This window comes from Adiantum capillus-veneris, chromosome 21 (assembly GCF_014529385.1).
Source record: "Adiantum capillus-veneris isolate H3 chromosome 21, ASM1452938v2, whole genome shotgun sequence".
NCBI classification, from domain to species: domain Eukaryota; kingdom Viridiplantae; phylum Streptophyta; class Polypodiopsida; order Polypodiales; family Pteridaceae; genus Adiantum; species Adiantum capillus-veneris.
This window is the reverse complement of record NC_140951.1, coordinates 60208218-60230130: the sequence shown is the minus strand read 5'-3', so window position 1 is coordinate 60230130 and position 21913 is coordinate 60208218. Positions and strand designations below refer to the sequence as shown.

At 43.5% G+C, this 21913-nt stretch overlaps 1 protein-coding gene across 5 annotated transcripts in view; it reads right to left on the bottom strand.

Annotated features, from left to right (window-relative positions):
- LOC147431029 (uncharacterized) overlaps positions 1 to 19109 on the bottom strand; it is a 116074-nt gene extending 96965 nt beyond the window's left edge. Inside the window, exons 1-5 of one of the 5 annotated variants that reach the window (XM_086493541.1) lie at positions 18729 to 19109; positions 18573 to 18645; positions 18333 to 18449; positions 17779 to 18045; positions 16614 to 16691 (exon numbers count right to left, since the gene is read on the bottom strand). In XM_086493541.1, coding sequence (XP_086349667.1) covers positions 16614 to 16691; positions 17779 to 18018 — 318 coding nt within the window. In that variant the 5' untranslated portion in view covers positions 18019 to 18045; positions 18333 to 18449; positions 18573 to 18645; positions 18729 to 19109. Of the gene's footprint in view, positions 1 to 16277; positions 16365 to 16613; positions 16692 to 17778; positions 18046 to 18332; positions 18450 to 18572 lie in introns of those variants that run through there. The other 4 variants (XM_086493539.1, XM_086493540.1, XM_086493542.1 and 1 more) reach the window with 4 other exon arrangements.
- Between the last annotated feature and the right edge of the window lie 2804 nt (positions 19110 to 21913).

Genomic DNA, 21913 nt, shown 5'->3' with positions numbered 1-21913 from the left:
GATCTTTTGTTGGCACTTTCTTTGATGACATCATAGTCTTCTCCAAGGATGTGGCAGAACATAGACAACATCTGCTACAAGTCTTTCACGCATTGCAAGATCTCAAGTTGGTGATCAATGCCAAGAAGAGTGAATTTTTCTTACCGGAGATACACTTTTTGGGACACATCGTCTCAGCAGCATAAGTACAAATGGACCCAGGCCAAGATTGAGACTATACATGATTGGCCCAATTTGAGAATGTTCATGACGTAAGAAGCTTTTTGGGCTTATGTTTTTACTACTGGCGGTTCATTACAAAATTTGCAGAGGTTGCTTCCTCTTTGCATATCTCGACACAGAAAGGAGTCCCTTTCTTGTGGGGACCCACAGAGGTGACTGCCTTTCGGATTTTGAAAGAGAAATTGACTACGGGACCAGTTTTGACTTTGCCGGATTTGCAAAAGTCATTCGAAGTATATTGTGATGCTTGTGGTCGTAGTCTAGGTGCGGTCTTAATGCAAGAAGGCCATGTCATTGCCTATGAGAGCCGATTGTTTTCAAGGCCCGAATTGACAGCACAGATTTATGAGGAAGAGCTTATGGCGGTTATCCATGCTCTTACTCAGTGGCGATATTACCTACTTGGAGCCGATTTTACGGTCTTCACTAATCATCAGAGTTTACGTTACTTCTTGTCACAGAAGCAGCTTTCGAAAAAGCAGATGCGGTGGGCTAACATCTTGTCACAGTTTCACTTCCAGATTGTCCATGTGCAGGGACAGAAGAACTTGGTGGCAGATGCTTTGTTCGGGAAGCCGTTGGTCTTGGCTATTTACACCATTCATTATAGAAGCTTCGAGGACATGGTCAATCAGTAGGCCACAGATCCAGATTTTTCTTATGTATTCAGTCGAATACAGAATGGGGAGGTAGTAGCGTGATATTCCATTCGGGATGGCTACTTCATGAAGAAAACGATGTTGTGCGTTACACAGTCGTTGAGGGAAAAGGTTCTAACCGAATGCCACTCTCCACCATTTATGGGTCACCGTAGCATTGATAACACCTTGAAAGGTGTGGACCGTTACTTCTTTTGGCCGAGACTCAAGAAGTATGTGGACGATTTTGTACGCAATTGTTTGGTATGCCAAAAGGTCAAGTTTGACAGGCATAAAGCACAGGCATTGTTACAACCTTTACCCATTCCCACCCGCCCCTGGGAAAGGATTGCAATGAATTTCATTTTTGATCTCCCAAAGACTCAGAGTGGGCACGATGGTATCTGGACTGTTATTGACAGATTTAGCAAGCAAGCTCATTTCATTCCAGTGAAGAAAACAGTCAAGCTAGATCATTTAGCAAGACTGTTCATTGCCCAGATTTTCAGATTACATGGCATGCCTGAGACAATCGTCTCGGATAGAGATCCCCGATTCACGAGTTTGTTTTGGAAGGCTATTTGGGAGAACATTGGCACACTGTTGAAGTTCTCGTCATTTTTCCACCCGCAGATAGATGGGAAATCTGAGAATGCAAATTCAGTCGTACTGGATTTATTGAAGTTTTACATTTCTGATCAGAAGACTCAATCGGAAAAGTTTTTGCCCTTGGTGGAATTTGCCTACAATAACACGATCCACTCTTCGACGGGGAAGGCACCATTTGAGATTATTGAAGGTGCTACGAAGGTCCCACCCTTCCTAAGCACGAAAGATAAGATTTTTGAAGTCGACCAGTACACGAGGGACTTGGACACTGCTTTTGTTAAGGTCCGGAAGGCTTTAGAAAAATCTCAAGAAAGACACAAGAAGGCAGCAGATCAACAACGTCCGACTGTCGCAATTTGAAATTAAAGGAAGACGATTGGGTGCGGGTGCTCTTACGTTTTGAGAAGGCACGCCTAAGAAAGAAAAAGGGAAACCAGCTGCTTTTTCCTAAGCTTAGCATGAGATACTATGGACCTTTCCAGTTAAAAGAAAAGATAAATGATGTCTCCTTTAGACTGAAGCTGCCCGATACTTGGAGAATTCACAATGCTTTTTATGTGAGTCTCTTGAAGCCTTTTAAAGGCGATGTGCCCAATGATGGGGAGCAAGATAAGCAACCCAAAGTGGACGAAAGCGAGGAGATACTCGTTTCAAAACAGATATTGGCACATAAAGATAGAAAGATTAAAGGTAAAGTGATTACGCGGTTCTTCGTTAAATATAAGAACTATCCTGCTTGGATGCGAAGGGGATGGAGGAGGAGGAACTAGCAGATACTCCTCAGATTGTGGAACTTTACCTTGAAGCATTCAGTTTAGCATAGTCTACTCCGATAGAACCACGATTTCAGCATGGGTGAATCTAGTGCAGCGGGCATGCACAAGAGGGGAATCACTCCACTCCTTTGTCATCAGATTACCCCGATTTTTGATATAGAGTCACTAATGTCCCTTTGGGTTTCAGGGATACTGCTTGGCTGACATTATTCTGTTGTATGACTTTATGAACTGGAATTCCCGAATATGAATATGATATTGATTGATTTATACAAGAGGGGAGTCACTCCACTCCTTTGTCATCAGATTACCCCGATTTTTGATATAGAGTCACTAATGTCCCTTTGGGTTTCAGGGATACTGCTGGGCTGACATTATTCTGTTGTATGACTTTATGAACTGGAATTCCCGAATATGAATATGATATTGATTGATTTATACTTAACTTGTTTGAGTGCAAGAACTGAAAGACAAAATGACTGCAACATTTCGGTCTCATAAATCTCTATAGACATGATTGCAATAAGGATTAGTTAATCGGGCATCTGTGAGGTCTTGACTGGATCTAGATGCGATTGCTAAATGCGTTGCCAATTAATCATGGTCTAAGATTTCGATGAATTTAAATGTGACTTGTCATGTAACGTCCTGCGATGTCAAGTGATGTCCTGTGATGTCCCGTGATGTGACTATCGATTGGTAAATGTGCTAGATGTGTTGTGCCTAGTGCGTTAGTACTAACAATCAGTGTATGCTAAGACAGTTTATGGCCTCTGTCTGTTTTGCAGGCGTAATCAAGCGCGATTACAATTCTTTCAAGAGGGGGGTATATGTCACAAACTGGTGATGTGGCAGGCTTCAAGACACACACGCAGTGCGGCAGAAATGCCACGTGGCAGCACTACGGACCCCCGCAGCATGTGCTAACAGGCTGACGTGGCCATCCCTACAGAATCCCGGAAATTACGACGCGTTTTACACTGACAGCACTGACATGACACGTGGCAGCGTACGGATTTTCTTGAAATTACGCTGGCTGATTATAGCAGCTTTTGGGACAGTTGCTTTTGAGAAATTAAAAAGCTTTTGTTATTAGTGATTTTGGGGCTCTGCTTTTGGGCATCCCTTGTACCTTCAAATAAGTGGGCAAGGCCTCACTTCTCAGAGCATCTGGACACAGAGTCTAAGAGTGAGCACTTGCCCGCTCTCTTTGTACTTTGAACACAGATTAATACAAAAAGAAATACCGAAAGGGGCGCCAGTCTTTGGGGCCAATACCTCTTGGCACAGAACTACGCCGAGCCGTGTCGACCTAATTGTGAATTGTGAACTGTTTTGAAGTGAATCTTTGATGTGTCACAGTAGAATCTTGACTTGGGATGTCCAAGTTTGTTACAAAGTACATGCGCTTGTTCCCTGCAACCATGACATTTACCCTCTTTGTAGTATACGACGCGCTGCTCTGCTAACAAACGAGGGCCTAAAGGTCTTTTCTTTTTTGCTTTTCCTTCCTTTTTGTTACCATTGTTCGATTCTTGCCCGAACCAAACTACTAGGAGCTTGTCGGGTATGTAAGAGTGCCCCCGTGCATTGCAAACCCTTGTTTAGCATGTCCCATCTGTCGTTGCATTGACTCGGACTTTTGCAATAGACAATAATCCCATATCTCTTTAGAGAGCCCACAGTAAAATCGCTCAATCTACTGCTTGAAGGTGAATTTCTTGAAAGAAGAGGCAGATAAAAAAGTATCCCAAAATTCTTGACAGTAGATATCCAATGTGTCTTTCTTGCTTATCCTCAGATGATTCCAAGTTGTGATCACATCGCATTCGTATAGCCATGAAGAAGTGAAAACTCGCTTGAACTGTAGCCACTTCGTTGGTGCTTCCCTCCGTAGAAGTAGGGTAGACCACCAGGTTTGTGCGTTCCCCTTGAGGTATGACGCCGCTCTCCGGACCTTGGAATGCTCTGAATAATGTCCTCCAGAGTAAGCTATGTTGAATTGTTGGATAAAAGTGAGGGCCTTGTGGGTATCCTTAGAGCAGTAAACCGTATTGAACTTTACTACTAGCCCACCCTCTTTGAAATCGTTGGGCTTTCTTGCCCTTATCCTCCAGATAATGGTATCGGTTGGCTCTGTACAGGTACTTCCTCTTTGTTGCAAACAAAAGCTCATTGGAATCCGAGCTCTAGGAAGAGGAAGAGTCCTCGTCTAAACTGTCAAAGTACTTCCGAAATCTTGTGCAAGATCTGCTCTTCTTCACCTTCTACTTGCCTTTGCTATGTCAGTATTTCTCCTCTTCCTGCTCTTTCTATCCTCGTCACTAGAATCAAAGAAAAATGTCACAAACAGATGACGTGTCATGAACATCCAAGGGCAAGACCATACGGGCAGACAAATCAAATGCTGATGTGGTAGAAAACTGTACGGACAGGCAGACAGATGCCACTTGGCAACAATACGGAACTCCCAGAATTCACGCTGACATGCTGACATGGCGGACAGTATGGACTTCCGTGATTTACGCTGAAAGGTGTTGACATGGCAGCCTGTACGGATTTCCACAAATTGCGCAAACTGCTTTTTGGGGCAGATTTTAGACCAGATGCTTTTTGGATTGACTGCTTTTGAGTTGAATTGCTTTTGGGGCTCTGCTTTTGGGGCAACCCTTGTAAAAATAAATACACCCTTTGGAGCCTCACTCTTCAGTGCATCTGGACACAGAGTCTAAGAGCAAAGGACCCCTTTGGGTGTTGTACTTCGCTCAAGCATTAATAAAATAAACAAATACCAAAAGGGGCGCCAAGTTTTGGGGCCAACACCTTTGGGCACGAAACTAAGCCGGGCCGTGTCGACTTAAATTTTTAAAGTTGTGAAGTATTTTAAATGATTCTCTCGTGTGTCGTGCCAGATTTCCGACTTGGGGTGCCCTAGTTTGTGACAGAGGTATCAGAGCATCAGGTGTGTACTTTTCTCAAAGCATACCGGTCGTATCAAAGAGCAAAGAGGGCACTTGGGCACAATTTTGGAAATTGTGATTGAAAAATCTTCATGCTGCGACCCTAGAGTTAGTAGCCACTCACACCCTTACTTTATCACGCATCGGACGCGCTCCCATCTTCATCGCTCTGTCTTACAGGGCATAAGCCATAAAGAATCCCAGATTACACACGGGTTCTCGTGGAGAATCTGACAAAGATAACATCTCACAGAGGAGATATTACAGGGCCAAGAGATACTCGCTCCAAAACAGATTTTGGAAAGGAAAATGAAAGGAATATTGATATCTTGTTGCCTGTGTGCAGATAACTAGTAGAAGCGAGGAACATGCATACGAAAGCATTTGGAAATATGGAACTGGACCTCGATTCTTTTGCAACGAGGTGAACCATTTGCTTAAAATTTTGCCAATTTTGCAGGTGAAATCGAGAACAAGATGATGACGAATTAAGAGCGACGACAACTCCGAAATGAACCCCAAAGAATCATGACTTTGAATGAATGATGATGATTCTAGTGCATCAAGATTCCCATATGAATGAGATGATGAGATATTATTGTGAGTTCCTGCGGGATGAGATGGCTACACTAGGTGCATCAAGACTTCTAGACGGATGAGATGACTAGAAGATTGAAACAATGTGTTCAGTATGAACTACGTGCGTGAATGAAGAACTTTGAAATAGGAATTTCCCAAGAGGAATTTGATTTATATATGAAAATAATGTTTTCTGGAAGAACTTGCTATTTGTGTGCAGATAATAGGTGAAAATCGAGAATGAGATGATGATGATTTTGGAGCAATGACAGCTCCAAAATGAACCTGATAACGAAAAGAATCATAAATGATTCAATGGAACTGTCGTGAGCGCATCAAGAGAACATGCGGGATGAGATGACCACACAACTAGAATTGAATGATTGAAACACTCTGTTCAGTATGAACTCAGTGTCTGATTGATAGATTGGGATTCTCGAAAATGATTGCTCGCATATAATAATGCTTGAGTACGGATGAAATGATTGACCAAATGACTGCATCATTTCGATCTCGAGAAATCTATGGACATGATCGCAAAATGGGATTAGTTAATCCGACATCAGTGAGATCCGGGATGGATTTAGATGCGATTACTAAATACGTTGCCAGGAATCATGGTCCTAGATCAAAACGAACCATATGGACATGATCGCAATATGGGATTAGTTAATTCGACATTAGTGAGGTCCGGTGCAGATCTAGATGCGATTGCTAAATGCATTGGCAGGAATCATGGTCCTAGACTCTTATGTGATATGACTTGAGTGTGATGTGATGTGATTGTCGTCTCTGTACAAGTGCTGGATTTGTGTCGTCTAGTACATCGGTACTTAGAGTCAGTGTCTACTGAACTGGTTTATGGCTTACGTCTAATTTTGAAGGTATAATCGAGAGCGATTACAATTCTTTCAAGAGGAGGGTATGTCACAAACAAATGACGTGGCACTACCATCCAAGGGCAAGACCATACGGGCAGACTATACGAATGCTAATGTGGCAGAAAACTGTACGGGCAGGCAAACAGATGCCACGTGGCAGCAGCAAGAAACTCCCAGAATTCAAATTTCACGCTGACAGACAATACAGACTTCCATGATTTGCGCTCACAGGCGTTGACGTGGCAACTTGTACGGATTTCCGCAAATTGTGCAAACTGCTTTTTGGAGCAGATTTTAGACCAAATGCTTTTTGGATTGACTGCTTTTGAGTTGAATTGCTTTTCGGGCAACCCTTGTAAGAATAAATAGACCCTTTGGGGCCGCACTCTTCAGGGCATCTGGACGCAGAGTCTCAAAGCAGAGGACCCCTTCGGATGTTGTACTTTGCTCAAGCATTAATATAATAAAGAAATACAGAAAGAGGCGCCAAGTTTTGGGGCCAACACCTCTGAGCACGGAACTACACCGCGCCATGTCAACTTTAATTTTTTATAGGTGTAAAGTATTTAGAGTGATTCCCTCATGAATCGTGCCGGATTTCCGACTTGGGGTGCCCAAGTTTGTGACAGAAAAACTCTCTAAACTGTCAGAGGGGGATGAGAAGAACTGGAAACACCCTCGAATCACACACGTTTCTGTCTTTCGGGCATTCTCAAAAGTAGGTTTCGACCCAAGAGCCAAGATAGTCTGCTGCTCAACTTTGTTTCCACGGCTACCTCTTGGTCTTCATGAGTTTGTTGACTTTCCATTCTAGTGCTTCATCGAATTCATCCTCCGAGTACACCTTTTGAGTTGGTGCTGCTCATGTAGTCGTCTTCTTCGAAGCTGACTTCAGAAGTGAATGGATGGCAGTACGCCATCGAGAATCGATCTAAACAAGCGGGTGCTAGATCAAAAATTTCGCATACTTGGGATTCTTGGAAAACTGAAGCATTTGTTGAGCAAGGCGTCGACCTATTGTTGACACTGCACCCCATTCTTCCGTATTCAGTAGGTAGAGATGTCAGGCCAAGGGCTAGAGGGCACGGCCCGACCTAGGGGGGTTTAGGGACCTAGGAGAAGGGCCGGACTGAAGGTGTGGACAGGGGATCCATTTAGGGCAAAGGGCCATGGGCTCTCCTAAAAAAGGTTGGCTGAGAGGAGGATCTGGTATTCAGTCTCCCTATGGTCTTTCACTGGTATCAGAGCTCAGCGGAGGGGAGAGCTATGGAGGAGGGGGAAGGACTCTCTCTCTTTAGGTCTCTCTCTCTAGAATTCAGTATGAGGCATGGTCTCTTTCTCGCTTTGGAGCCACTCTTGCATGCTCATGCAGAACTAAGAGATTGAAGGCGGGCATGGCCGCCTGCCTAAGCGATGAAGCCGAAGACGTGGGCATGGTCTCCAAGGGCTGAGGCGTTCTCTACAAGCCGAAGCCGCAGCTTGGGCAGCAACCCTAAGGGGGGAGGAAGGCGGGTTTTTGGCCGGCACCGAACGGTGCGCATGCGGACTCAGTAGGAGCGCAAAGAGGAGCTGAGGAAAACCAGTCAGGGGCAGGTACATTAGAGCAGCGACGACGACTCTCTCTCTCTCTTTCTCCCTCACGGCGGCTCTGCCCGTAGCGCCATCGCTCACAGTAACAGTAAGTTGCCAGTTTTTATTTTTATTTTTATTTTTTAACAAAATTTTCTTTATGCTTTAGGGCACCCGCTTTTGGGGTCCCTCGCCCTGCTAAGAGACGCGTCCCATGCGGTAGAGCCGGGTAGCATTCGGCCGAACTGGCCAGGCTAAGGCTCTCCAAGCCGGCATGGTAGGATCTTGCGGTTGCAATTTGGGCAAGGCCCTCGCTAGCAGGAAGTGGCGCTTTTATGGAACCCCATGACGATTCTTGATTGCACCTTAATTGTTTCGTACGACGGCAAGGCTAGTAGGCAGAAGAACTTCATCCGATTCAAGGATGTTCGACGGAATGCATTACATGTTAAAGGTTATTTGAAGAGATCGGGACACCGTTAAGAAGCCATTCAAAGTGTTCTCAATAAGGGCATCGCATGCATGGCCTTTGTCAAATATTCCAGCACCGATGGATTATAGAGTTTGAGATTCACCTTCTTGTATTTTTCATCGCTTTATATGATTGTATTGCAGGGAGCATATACTTATTTTAATCTTGGCCATGGTGCCCTAAGAGACTCCCTACGGGTCAAGTATGACCATGGTCAGTTCATTCCGTCCGATTACGATGGTTGTTACCACAATTCGGACTAAGGAGCAAGACTCCAACAAAGCTAACTCATACAAGGGCTTTATGGTGCTCCAACAAGGCAAGGTTGCCTAGCAATACAAGTAACACAGATGCAACAAACTGCTGACCTATCAGCCTAAAGAATGGAGCCAACTTGCAGATGTTGACCGAGGGGCCTAAACCCTAAGAAGAGCAAGTAATAGAAGAAGTCCTACCAACTTATGGGGACCCCGTCTGATGGGGCCCCAAGTGACATAAAGGATTAAAATAAAGCAGGACCCGAACACACGCAAAACTGATGACGTGGCAGATTTTTGAAAATTGCGCTGGCATGATGATGTGGCAAGCTGTACGGATTTCTATGTTTTGCGTTGGCTGATGACGTGGCAGCTGTACGGATTTCCATGATTTACGCTGGTAGCCTTTTGGCTTTGCTTTTGGACTAGATGCTTTTGAGTTTGAAGACTTTTTACTGTAATTGCTTTTTAGGCCAAGGGCCTTTAAATATGAGGTTAGGGCTTGTTCTCTGGCATGCTTGCTGGAGAAGGTGCAGAGTCTGGGGTTCCGGCTTGTACTGTGTTGATGCAATATAAAGAAATACCGAAAGGGGTGCCAAGGTTTGGGGCCAATACTCTCTGGGGTGGAATTCCGCCACTCCGTGTCGCGTGTCGTTTGTCTCTCTCTTAGTTCAATTGTTATTGAAGTGTTAAAATTCTGCTCAATCTCTTCTTTTCTATGGGCACGTGGTGCCTGTCTTGTGACGCAGACCATGTCGACAAGGTCGATTCTAAAGGGGCACCTTAATCATGTTTTACCCAGGGAACAAGGCTCCGTCCACCAGGACTACCATGGACTAAATTCCTCTATGTCTTGGGTGCCTGATCACGCCCAAGAATCTATAGCCTGCAGGGACAGGCAAAGTCTATAGCTATGAGCTAAATCCCACGTCAACAACCATACTCTAGGATGCTATGACTTTCACTGCCAAGGGCAATCAATAGGTATGTTACCTTGTTGATCAAGTAATATTTGGCAATAGTTGACACTTGATAGTTAAGTTGTAGATGCTATCTCTATCACTGTAGGGCAATATCATGATTCTCAATAAAGTACACGCTTTGACAAGGCCAATTCTCTATGACATTTTGACACGGTCGATTCTTCTCTACTTGGACACGTGTGTGTCAGCAAGCGTACATGTTTGCTATGAGCATTCAATATCAATTCTATCTCATCTTACTGATAGACTTCTAGGAAGCAAGGCTTCGCTCTCAGACATACTGGATAGCAGTTTCCGAAGTTCGGAATATGCTATTAGCATACGAATTCGGGAGTCTTTGCAGCATGTCTGCAAGTTTTCTCAATAGAGATCACACCAAACCAAGTCAAGACGGCATCTGTGGGACATCCCACACATCTCAAGTTATTCGCCTAAATGGCTATAAGCCGGAATCGCGCGAACTCTCAGAAACCTAGCCACAAGTGGGCGACAAGGTTAGTCAATTTTCAAGTTATGATTGTTCTTGTTTATGTTTTACTTTTCATTTTGGAAAAGATCACTCTGCTGTGAAAAGCAAAGTGCTTGGGCAGACTACATAAGAAGCTACTATACAAAGCAAAGGAAACACGGCTTCTCTTCTATACCACGATATTATCGATTGATTTGGGATCAATGATAATGGCACACATCTTTGGCACTATGTGGATATAAGCTCATAGTACGTAATGGCGCACTATGATGTATCCATGCCAGTGTAATCGTGCAAGGCACATATACCAGAGGCTCACATTGTTGAGATTGTCATTGAAGCCAAGGGCTTATCATTCCATTTCTTTTGCAATGTATGCACGACATACTAGTATGATGGACGTACGACACCCATCATTGCATACGCTTCCGCTACAAGCACTAGCTACTCTGTCAAGGACGCGCTCATACATACAGTAAGTGGGTCACGATGTGACTTATGGTACCTCTCCCTACGAGGGCATGGTACTAGTACACTGTTTTACGCTTATAGAATAAGCTAAAACACATGCATGGTCTGCACTGGATCACATGCAACGGGCATGCAACACATTCGCATCAGGGGTTTTCCTCAGCCCAGCATTCTCTCTCTCTCTCTCTCTCTCTCTCTCTCTCTCTCTCTCTCTCTCTCTCTCTCAACACATTCGCATCAGGGGTTTTCCTCAGCCCAGCATTCTCTCTCTCTCTCTCTCTCTCTCTCTCTCTCTCTCTCTCTCTCTCTCTCTCTCTCTCTCTCTCTCTCTCTCTCTCTCTCTCTCTCTCTCTCTCTCTCTCCAACTTCTATGCGGGAAAGGTGAAACTAGGCATGATTTTACTGCAATCTTACTATGTCCATACGGTAACAGGAAGGGCTACAAGCCAACCGGAAGGGCTACGAGCCATCTCTTATCACCTATTTTTGTTATGGCTAAGAGTGTTGGCATGGCTAAGAGCCATCAGTTGTAGTCCTTCACTGATTGATTTCAAGGTCAAAAAATTCTATCTAGTTACGTACCCAACCATCAATTATAATAAATGAGCAAGAGTCTTGCCATTAGTATTCTTTTGGGTGTTATTTTAGCATTACACACTTTGAGTGTGAAGATCAATCTGAGCTTTTGAAAGTCTCAAACTCGAAAATGCGTCTCTCTACCAAGGTGTATAGATGAAGCAAGCAATTCACACAGCACAGCTGTTCACAAAACTCCTCGATTATGGATTTTGAGTCTAGACAAGATCCGGTTGTGAATACGATTCCAACTTGAGTGGATCTTCTATTTTATCTACAACACTAAGACTCCAGTTTTGGGGTAAGACCCAACTCGTGATTATTAAATCACTTATTAAGTGTGATGGTCAATTATTGGAATCTTCACACCTGCACTTCCAAGGACAAAAATCCATAAGCTGCCAAGGGCTCGTGGATAATTTCAGCTTCTAGAGTTGACTTAAGATACTATCGGCTGCTAGTTGAGCAGTTTTCCTGCAACGTTTAACCAAGGGGTTTAACAATGCTGATTTTAACCAAGGGATCTGGTTTGCAAAGGCAACACCCAAGGTTCCATGTGCAATACTACTTCCTTTCACTAATTTTCAATTAGTGTTCCTAGGCCTTTGCCGGCAGGAAATTTGGGTAGGTGCTTTTCACTCCGCTCCAGGTACGCATTTGTTTTGGTTCTGTTTCTTTTGGTTTGCTTTTTCTACGTAGAATGCATATCCATTTTTGCTCTTCAGAGAGATGACAAGGTCATGTAAGAGCCAAAGACATTTGGGCTACAGAGTCCGAAATAAGTTTCTGCGGTATGCAGTTACCGACCCACTTGTAGGGTTTATTTGGCACATGTCACATGGGATGCAACATGGTCTAGGAACTCAAGGAGTTCGGTTTAGCCAGTGTGGAGCAAGGCTAACGAGGGTCCCTCTCACTCCCGTCGTAGAGTGTTTGCAGTTACCTCCACGCACAAGTACATCTTGTACTTAACGCATGTTCTTTTTTCAGACATCCTTACATGAGACATATTCCGCATGTGAAGAATATGAGTCTCTGGGATTGACACTAGTGCCCCCTATTTCAAGTATGTGTCACGATAAAGTCCATACATGCTGGTCAAATCTGTTTTCTAAACCATTTTTAGCACGACGTATCAGGAGCAATTTCGGTGGCCAAACATTGTCAGATACTTAGAATGACTTGTTCAGGTACAAGTACTACTAAACAACATTACAAATGGTTGTTTATACATATAGCAAGGCTCTGAGTTGTTAATGAAAAAGTTTCATTGTTTGTCCCTAGAATTGATTAATGTTTCACCTTCTATTATGGTTCAAACTTCTAGAATTGATTAATGTTTCACCTTCTATTATGGTTCAAACGTTTTATCAAGGCTTGCAAATGATTGCAGCGAACAGTATTTAGTTTCTTTTCAGACCTATTTACATTCCTCTTTAATGTGTGCTATGAGCATCACATTCGCCATAAGTATTGGCAAAGATAATCATGGATATACAGGTTTGGATCTGTTTTTTGCTAAATGCATGCACACTAGGTATTATGGGCCCTAGTGTTTAGCAAAGGCTGATTTGGAGCAGCATGCATATTCATCATATTACTTGCTTATGAAGCATTTTGCACTCTGCGTGCAGTCTCTCTATGAGATTCCTTTTGGGGTCTACCAATCACCAATAGAGGTCATGGCTCGGTTTGGGTGCTTGTGGATCTTTCAAGTTAATCGCGATGGTTATTCAGGACATTGTTGATTCCTCACCAGTGTTGCCCGATATTGTGATCCCCGTTTACCAGTCATCTAGGAAGACTGTCTGTAAACTGTGGGGAAAACACACTTCAGTATTGTCAATATCCAAGGGGATAGACTGATTACAAAGTGTAATATTGTGCTAAAGGATATGCAAAGTGCGTACATTAGCACCAAGCAATCCAAATAGTGAGCATTTATTGCTCTACCATCAGTTAAAGCATGTTTGCGACTAGTTTTAGTCCCTTCATGTTTAAGTCTGGTTCTCAACCTTGAACACTAGTTATGGTGGGGTTGTTGACTGATGAGATTTGAGAACAAGTCAAGGACTTAAACTTGGCTGATGAGTTATGTCAGCAACTTTATTTTATGGAAAGTGGTACTCGAAAGAGTACATCTTTGTTGTATAGCTTGTTTAGCATGTTCACGTGCGTTCTAAATAAAGTCTACACATTATGATTGGATTGGAACCGATAACACAAGACGGTTGCAAATGGACAACAATGTGCACTAATGAGATGATTATTCTTGATTTCATTGGACCTCCTAATGAACCGTGTTTCGGTCACACAAACAGCTGGCTCCTTGAGGGATGCCACTGTAGAAAACATTAGTGTTCTTATGAAGATCCTCCACTTTTGTGTTCACGGACGAAAACCCTTCTCCAAGTGGGGAGTAATGTCAGGCCAAGGGCTAGAGGGCACGGCCCGACCTAGGGGGGTCATGGACCTAGGCCAAGGGCCAAAGTGAAGGTGTGGACACGGGATCCATTTAGGGCAAAGGACCATGGGCCCTCCTAAAAAAGGTTGGCTGGGAGGAGGATCCAGTATTCAGTCTCCCTATGGTCTTTCAAAGAGATTTTGAATCTTCAGGAAGTGGTCGATATCCGTTTGAATCTCCATTATTCTCTCCCAAACCTGAATGGTCGCGTGCTACAGTTTTCTCCTGGCGAGATTCGTCGACTGAATCCATGTATGTTGCAAGTAAGGGGATCGGATCCTTCGTAGAAGAAGAATCATCTGAGCTCTGATTCCAATGTAATAGACTTGGACCCTCCAAGTCGAAGATCTACTGCAACACACGCAAGAAAACTGAAAGAATGGAACAAAACTAAGAGAGACATGACACGGCGCGGCAAAGTTCCCGCGCCCAGAGAAACTAGCCCCAAAGACTGGCCCCTTCTCGGTACTTTTTTATTATTAAACTACACAAAGTACAATGTTTGAGGGTCCTCTTCTCTCCACAATGCTCCTAAGCTAATCTGCGGAAGAGACCCTAGCAATTCTTTTATAGGCCCTTGGCCAAAAGCAGTACATGAAAAGCATAAAGTCTAAAAGCATCTTGCAACAAAAGCTAGCGCCTTGTTGTTGGACTGTCCGTACATAGCGCCACATCAGCATATCAGTGCGATTTGCGACAGGATTTGCGAAAGTCCGTACGACCTACCACATCGTCAGTTCTCACACAATTTGGGGGGGTCCACTTTATTTTTTAGGTTTTAGGCCCTGGGCCCCTCGACCGAGGTTCAATAAGTCGGAACAGCTTTTCAGGTGAGTTTAAGCCACTCAACAAGATTCTGTAAGTTAGTGAAACTTCTCCTGCCTCTCTCACTAGGGTTATGGCCCCTCTCTATCCGGAGTCCGGCCTTTAGGTCATGCCACTTCATCACTTTGTGACATGTTGAATACTGAGTGCTCCATGATGATAATTTGCAAAAATGCTAGATAAAAAAACGCTAGGTCTGATCTGGTGTAAAAACGCTAGCTGATCTAATGCAAAACTCTGGCTGATTTGATGCAAAAACGCTAGGGCTGATCTGCTGATGTTGAAGGTGTTGGCGATGGAAACACTGATGGATGCTGAGGAAAAACGCTAGGGTACTGTTGGGTACTAGTGACTGATCTTATGATCTTCCAATGGAGACCAAGGGTTGCTTATATAGGCTCTTTCGCGATTTGCCCTACCTACTTTTTATAAATGTCATGTCAAAGTCACTTAGTGATTGATAACTTGAGAGGTCATATGCCTATATACTTAAGTGACTGTACTGTGCAAGTGAGGACATGCAACTATAACCATGCATGTCCTTCTAGAGGCTCACAAACGCCAAGCTAGATCCTAAGCTATACTAGGCTGACGTTGACTTGTAGCAGTAGCTTGTCCACGTGGCTCAAGTGCAATGCGCATGTGACAAAATGAGGCAAACTATCCAAAAAATAGCCTCAATTTGCAGGAGTGAAGTGGCTAATTCTGCTCTAATAATGTCGTGTGGTAGTGAGGGCTTTCTCCGGAACAAGCGCGAATATCATACAAAGAGAAAATCAGCACTCCTAGAATGAGGGAAGAATCTAGAGATAGAAAGTCACTACGCGGCTAGGATGATTCTTGCTATGATTTCAACAATACCTTTCTACGCAAGGAGAGAGTGTGACTGGCTGAACAAATGCAGCGATCAATTCGGCCTTTCATCTAGATGCAGAAACCCTATCCCTAAAACCCGTAACAGCTTTCTACTTCCTATGTAAGGTGGTATGGGACACCAAAAACCACCCCACGTAGCTTTCCAGCTTTGATGGAACAAACAAATAGAACACTAATCCACATAACTGATAAGAAGCCTCCAACAAACGAGCTCTAAAATTGATCTTAAAACGTAATAACAGCTTTGCAAATTGATCCACAGCAGATTGCTCATTGCTTGTCAGTAATTTATGGTTGAACATTCCCAACTTTTCTTTGGGGTTGTCATGAAAATTACATTAAATCGTAAAGTCAATAAAAGCTCATCCCATTACTAAATGCAAGTGTCCTGCCTGAAGGTCTAATTGAGAAAGATGACTGGCAGACCGGCTAAACGCTGAGCCCTGCGAATAGGCGGGTTGGCAAACGATAACCGATACTCTAGTGTGATGGTTACACAAATATGAATTGTGAGGAGGATAAACCTAAAATTTCCACCGAGTTGACCCACTATAATTAAAAAATCTAAAACTCAATGGCTATCATTTGTATTTTAAAGGAAAGAAACATGCAATGGTAAGACTGCAACTGTCTATTTAAAAGGTTCATACCTTTTATTCCATCTTCTATAGCAAAGGCCCTTGCTATAATATCTCCCCCTCCACCCTTCACAAACTGATCAGCCAATTGCCCAAGCCCTGGTTTGGGAACACAGGGAGGGTAGTTGGTTAAGTTGGGGGAAGGACACAACGACAGTACATAAAGAAGAAGAGTCTTTTGTACTCTAAACAGACTTTAATATTCTAGCGACTACCTAAAGAGAGGCCCAATCTTCAAATAGGAAGCAAACAATATGATCTGGATTAACACTTGTCGAAAAGCAGGCTAAACATACAGTATACCAAATTTGTACAAACAAAATGAAGTATATTGGAAATAGATCTTACCTTTAAAATATTTCCTCGACGCTTGTCAAGGACAAGGCCCCTTACCATGTACTGCCAATCAAATTTCCATTCCAACAGCTGCACAGACCATAAAGAGCAAGTGCAACTGATTTGTTACTACCAGAGATAAGTTTTAAAAATCAGTACACCGAATAAAATTGGCTTCATATCTAAAAATGGCTAAACATACGACAGCAGGTATCATGACAAACATCAGGTCTTCCAGACGTTTGAAGTAAAACATTGACAAGGTTTTCAGCAGTCACATGGCATGATTACAGAAGTAGGACCCTCCAGCTCAATACTCTGCATTTATTAGTGAACATGAAATCCCCATCTTCAGAATTTCTGGGTGAACATGAGTTCCTCATCTTCAGAACCCCCACTATCATCTCTTGAAAATCTTCAGGAATCTCGTCTTGCTACCTATTGCTTGTGACCCTAAAAAATCCCTTTAACTCATTGAGTTCCATTCACATTCTAGCAGGAGGACCTTGACCGACACTTCACAACCCTCATACTTGCCGCCACATTCACTGCTCGTGCTGTGGCAGAAGATTTGTTTCCTCATTTGAGGCAGTGTGCAACATTCTGCATACCAATGTATTCTTGAAAACTATAGTTAGATGCAGGGTTGTGTGGTTGTTAGATACTCATGCAGCTAGGAGTTGCATGAAAGTATCTAACAACCACACAACCCTGCATCTAACTATTGATACATTGGCATGCAGAATGTTGCTAAATGAATTCACAAGCTCTCACTCATGTGAGAAAAGCCGAAGTCCATCTCTTGAAGATTGGAGCAAAAGGAATTGAACCTTTCTAGCTGGCAACAGATGCCAACGCCATACCACTTGGCTATACTCCATGAAACATAGAGGTAACACAAAGGGACTCAACCTCTACAATGAAAAGCCAACACGCCAAATTACTGGTGGAGTGATCTTTAGACCTTACAAACAAACAATGGACAAACAACATGCTCCCTTTAAGAATCAACCACTTCAAGATGCTTAATAATCAAGAGCAGGCAGACAAATGAATTTCTGAGAACCAAAGTGCTCATTTTCTCATAAAGATTAATCCGATTGTGCAATAGGAAATAAAAATCAAAACAAAAAACTTATCAACTTCAATACTGCCAAAAAAGAGATAAAGGGAGAACCTCTTTAGGATAACCCAAATCATAAACAAGCTTTTTGATGGTGCCGTGATATGCCATTGTCTCAAATGTTTCAGACTTGTACTGAGCTAGAGTGTAATCCATATCAAAGCCGATAGCAACAATGCTCTTCATGTTTAATGATCTATTGCAAAAAATTTGCTTCTTCTTGTCAACAGACTCAATCCAACCATTCGATGTCCACTTGTCCATGATCTCCTTGTAGGAGCATTCATCATCCATTCTGCAATTATAGTGTTTCAGGCCAACCTACCAGAAAACAGAAAGTTCGTTCTTAAATTCGACAGCATGAAGATGGCTCTAGCAATGTGAAAACGAATGAAGATGGCTCTAGCAATGTGAAGACGAATGCAAATAAGATGCAAAACCGCACACAGCCGTAATGCACGAATATCATAAGTGTGAGCGTTACACCCATGACATCATTTTAAAAAAAGGAGAGAAGGAAACCAGTTATTTAATGAAAGAAGATAGAACGAATGCAAACCAGATTGCAAAATAGAAGAGGGCGAAATGGGGGATTCAATCACTCTCACCTGCTGTGTATGAATGGTACCAAAAAATCCCAAGAAAAGTTTCGAATTCCTCGCTATGTAGAACAAGTAGTGCTCGAAATTGAAACCTCTGCTTAGTTAGCGATGGCGAGAGAAGGCCTGCGTACAGCACAGCAATCGGAACTCAGGCACATGAGTATAAGCAAAAACAGAACGAGATGTTGCATTCAAAATGAATAGACAATTGAAAGCAGCAAGTTTTCTTGGCGAACGACCGCTCACCACGTAGACAGAAGAAGCATTGGGCTCTAGGTCTGAAATGGTTTGCTGATTGAAGAGAGCACTTATACGAAAGCTGGCATTCTAAATGGGATTATGGCGGGAAGGGTGACGTGGACGCAAACCTTGAAGAAGCAGGATGAAGAGATGGAGGCAAACCTGGTCGCAGCAGAAGAAGAAGAGGAGGAGGAGTAGGAGGAGAGGCTGCTGCGAGTCGAAAACTTGGATGAAGAAGCCGCCGCCTGCGCAGTGCGAGCTACATATATAAAGAAAGAGCTGGAAAAGTTAAAAGAGGAGGAAAATGGGAGATGAGAGAGACGGCGAGGAGGGTGGTGAGCGTGATATGCGAGGGAGACGAGAGAGAGGGAGACAACGCGAAACACATACACACGAGACTGACGCGAGAGCGAGCGAGAGAGAGAGAGAGCGCCTCACACACACACGCTTCTCCTCTGATCAGCAGGCTACCTTTAGGCGACCTTTAGCTAACGCCCTCCCCCTCTCTCTCTCTCTCTCTCACTCACAGCTCGCCAAGGCAGCACGCAGTGACACGCTCTCCCTTCGCTTTCCCACGAAAGTCGCAGAATATGCTACTATACCTACGCCCACCTTGTGCCCTCTCTCTCTCTCTCTCTCTCTTTTCACCTTTCCCTCTCTCTCTCGCTCCTCGCCCCTCCATGTTTCATGTGCACCTTTTCATCCCCCACATTACCTTTTTGGTTGCGACATCTTTTTGTTTGTGACATCAAGTAAAAGCCTAGGCTGGGTTGAAGGCTGTCCTTTGTGAGGAGCTGGATGGCCTTGACCACCATGCCCTTGTGTGAGAGTAGTCTAGCTTACAGCGCCCATTGGAAATTTTGTCACACTGAGCGTCAGTGATAAAGTGGAAAAAGTTGTCCCACATCCAATCAGATTGCAAGAGCAGTGTGTGGGCTGAGGTTGGGCGGGCAAGGGAGGTTGGCACACTTCTAAGGAAAGTGTGTCGTTGAGGTGGACAGCCAGCTAAGTTGTGAAAACGGGGTAGCGACCCAGTGTGACAAGGCAATACGTCATCACAACAGCTGATTGGTGCATGCGAGAAAAAATGTTGTCTGCATGTTTCAATGTGACATGGGCCTAAGGCAATCATCTTATCCTGTCAAGGTTGTGGGGAGGGGGGCAGCTGAGCTGCACCATCAATCTGTCGTCCATCCTCCTGTAGGATCTCACCCACGAGCCGTGGATGGCAACCAACTCAGTACTCGAAATATGCAAGCCTGCAGACCAATAGGCGCATCCCAAATTAGCATGTGGAATTGCACCTATTGTGGACACCTCATCAAGCGGAATGTAGGAGCTGGATTCACGTAGGGGCTACCACATCAGCACACAGAAATCAAAATCTGTCAGCTTCGTGATTGTCACCCGTTTGCAGCAGGTGTGATGGCCCCCTCTCCCATGACCATTGACGATCAGAATGGTTGTGCACAGATCATTCTTGTAATCAGGGCTTCCAACCTCTGTCAGTCGCCCATGATTAACGTGAATGGTCAGTGCATAACCATTCTCTACACCTTCCCAATTTAGAAGAGGATGTGTGTGTGGTAAATTAAGTTGCATAGTACGTAATACAAGGCACGTATAATACGCTTGAATCCGGTGTATTATACAATACCATCAATTAAACGTACGTATAATATGATGCTACATCAGCAAAATTACAGTATCGATTAATTTCTTAGTAGTTCAATCAAAATATATTGTTCTATATTAGCATGAATCGCGGGTCTTTCTTGTGGGCTTCTTTATTTCACAAGTTGCCTTGAGTTCATCCTAGAGGTGAACTCTAAAACTCAAAACCAAAAAAAAAAAATGTTTTGATTAAGCTTTTAGTTAGAAATCAAGCTCATTTTAGTTAAAATAAAAAATACGAAATTAAGTTTACATTAGTTAATATGTTTTTTGTATAGTAAAATAGTTACAGTGAATTTAGTGAATGCTTACCATGTGTAGAAGAATCCACACTTGGAGCTGATTTAATTTAATATAACTGAATAGTTACTTGTTTGTGTAGAGCCATGCTCACACTTAAAAGTAACTTAGTAGAGTTAGTTTTTGATTATCTGCCAAGTGTAGAGCAATGCTCACATTGGAGGTAATTTTTGTAAGCATAACAATGATCGCTTGTCTTGTGTAAAGTTTACTCAGATTTGGAAGTGAATTAAGTAGGGTAACTAAAAATTATTTCTCACGTGTGGAGATTGACTCACACTGAAGGTCATTGAGGTAGATTTAGGAGATTGCTTGTTATGTGTATACTCACACTTGAAGGCTATATAGATGTAAATTAGGCCTTCTTAGTCATGTGTAGAGTGAAATCTCACAACGAAAAAGAATTTTGAAGATGTAAATAACAATACATTATGAAATGGGTATGCTTATGTTTGTGGACATTGTACATGTTTGTTGATTTTTAAATAAGAAAGCAATGGTGATAATTTGATTTTAAATTAGAGTATACATTAAGACGAATCTCATGAAGATGCAAAAAATTGAACTTCTAAATTGAAGGCGCTCCCATCGGCGTTGTTGCCCCTTCTCTCCCCTACCTTGCTACACCACAGTCCGTCTCGTTCACTCTGCGTACTCCCCAACCTTCATCACTTGCGATCGATGCATGCTGCTGGCATTTCTGCACTATGCCCTTTGCCACATCGCGAGCCCCCCCCCCCCCCCCCCCCCCCCCCCCCCCCCCCGCTTAACTGCTCCTGTCCCCTCGTCTCCCCACCACCTGCATCAGCGTGTGCGTGCCTGGGCAGAGAGAGAGAGAGAGAGAGAGAGAGAGAGAGAGAGAGAGAGAGAGAGAGAGATTGGGCGCCCTCTTCCCTTGGCTCGCTCTCATGGCCCACCTCCAAAAATCTCGCTCTCTCTACTCATTGCAATTGACACACAACTTCTCTCTCTCTCTCTCTCTCTCTCTCTCTCTCTCTCTCTCTCTCTCTCTCTCTCTCTCTCTCTCTCTCTCTCTCTCTCTCTCTCTCTCTGCAAAATTAGCCATCTGCCCTACGACGACGACGTCTTTTGACTTTGTTCACAAAGCTCCATTGCATTCTGTTAAATTCCCCTTAAAAAACCGTTCCAAAATCGTACCAGGCATACTTAAAGATTGAAACTAATTTGAGGTATAATGTTGATAGTGATCGTTTTATTATGCTCACAGACCTCTTTGCGATATGGTGAAAGGATTTGAGTGGAGCTACGTAGATAAATTGAAAGGATTTGAGTGGAGCTACGTAGATGAATTGATAGTAGGAAAGACCTCATTGAGGTTGAGGTGTAAGTCTTCTGGCCACAAATTTAGCACG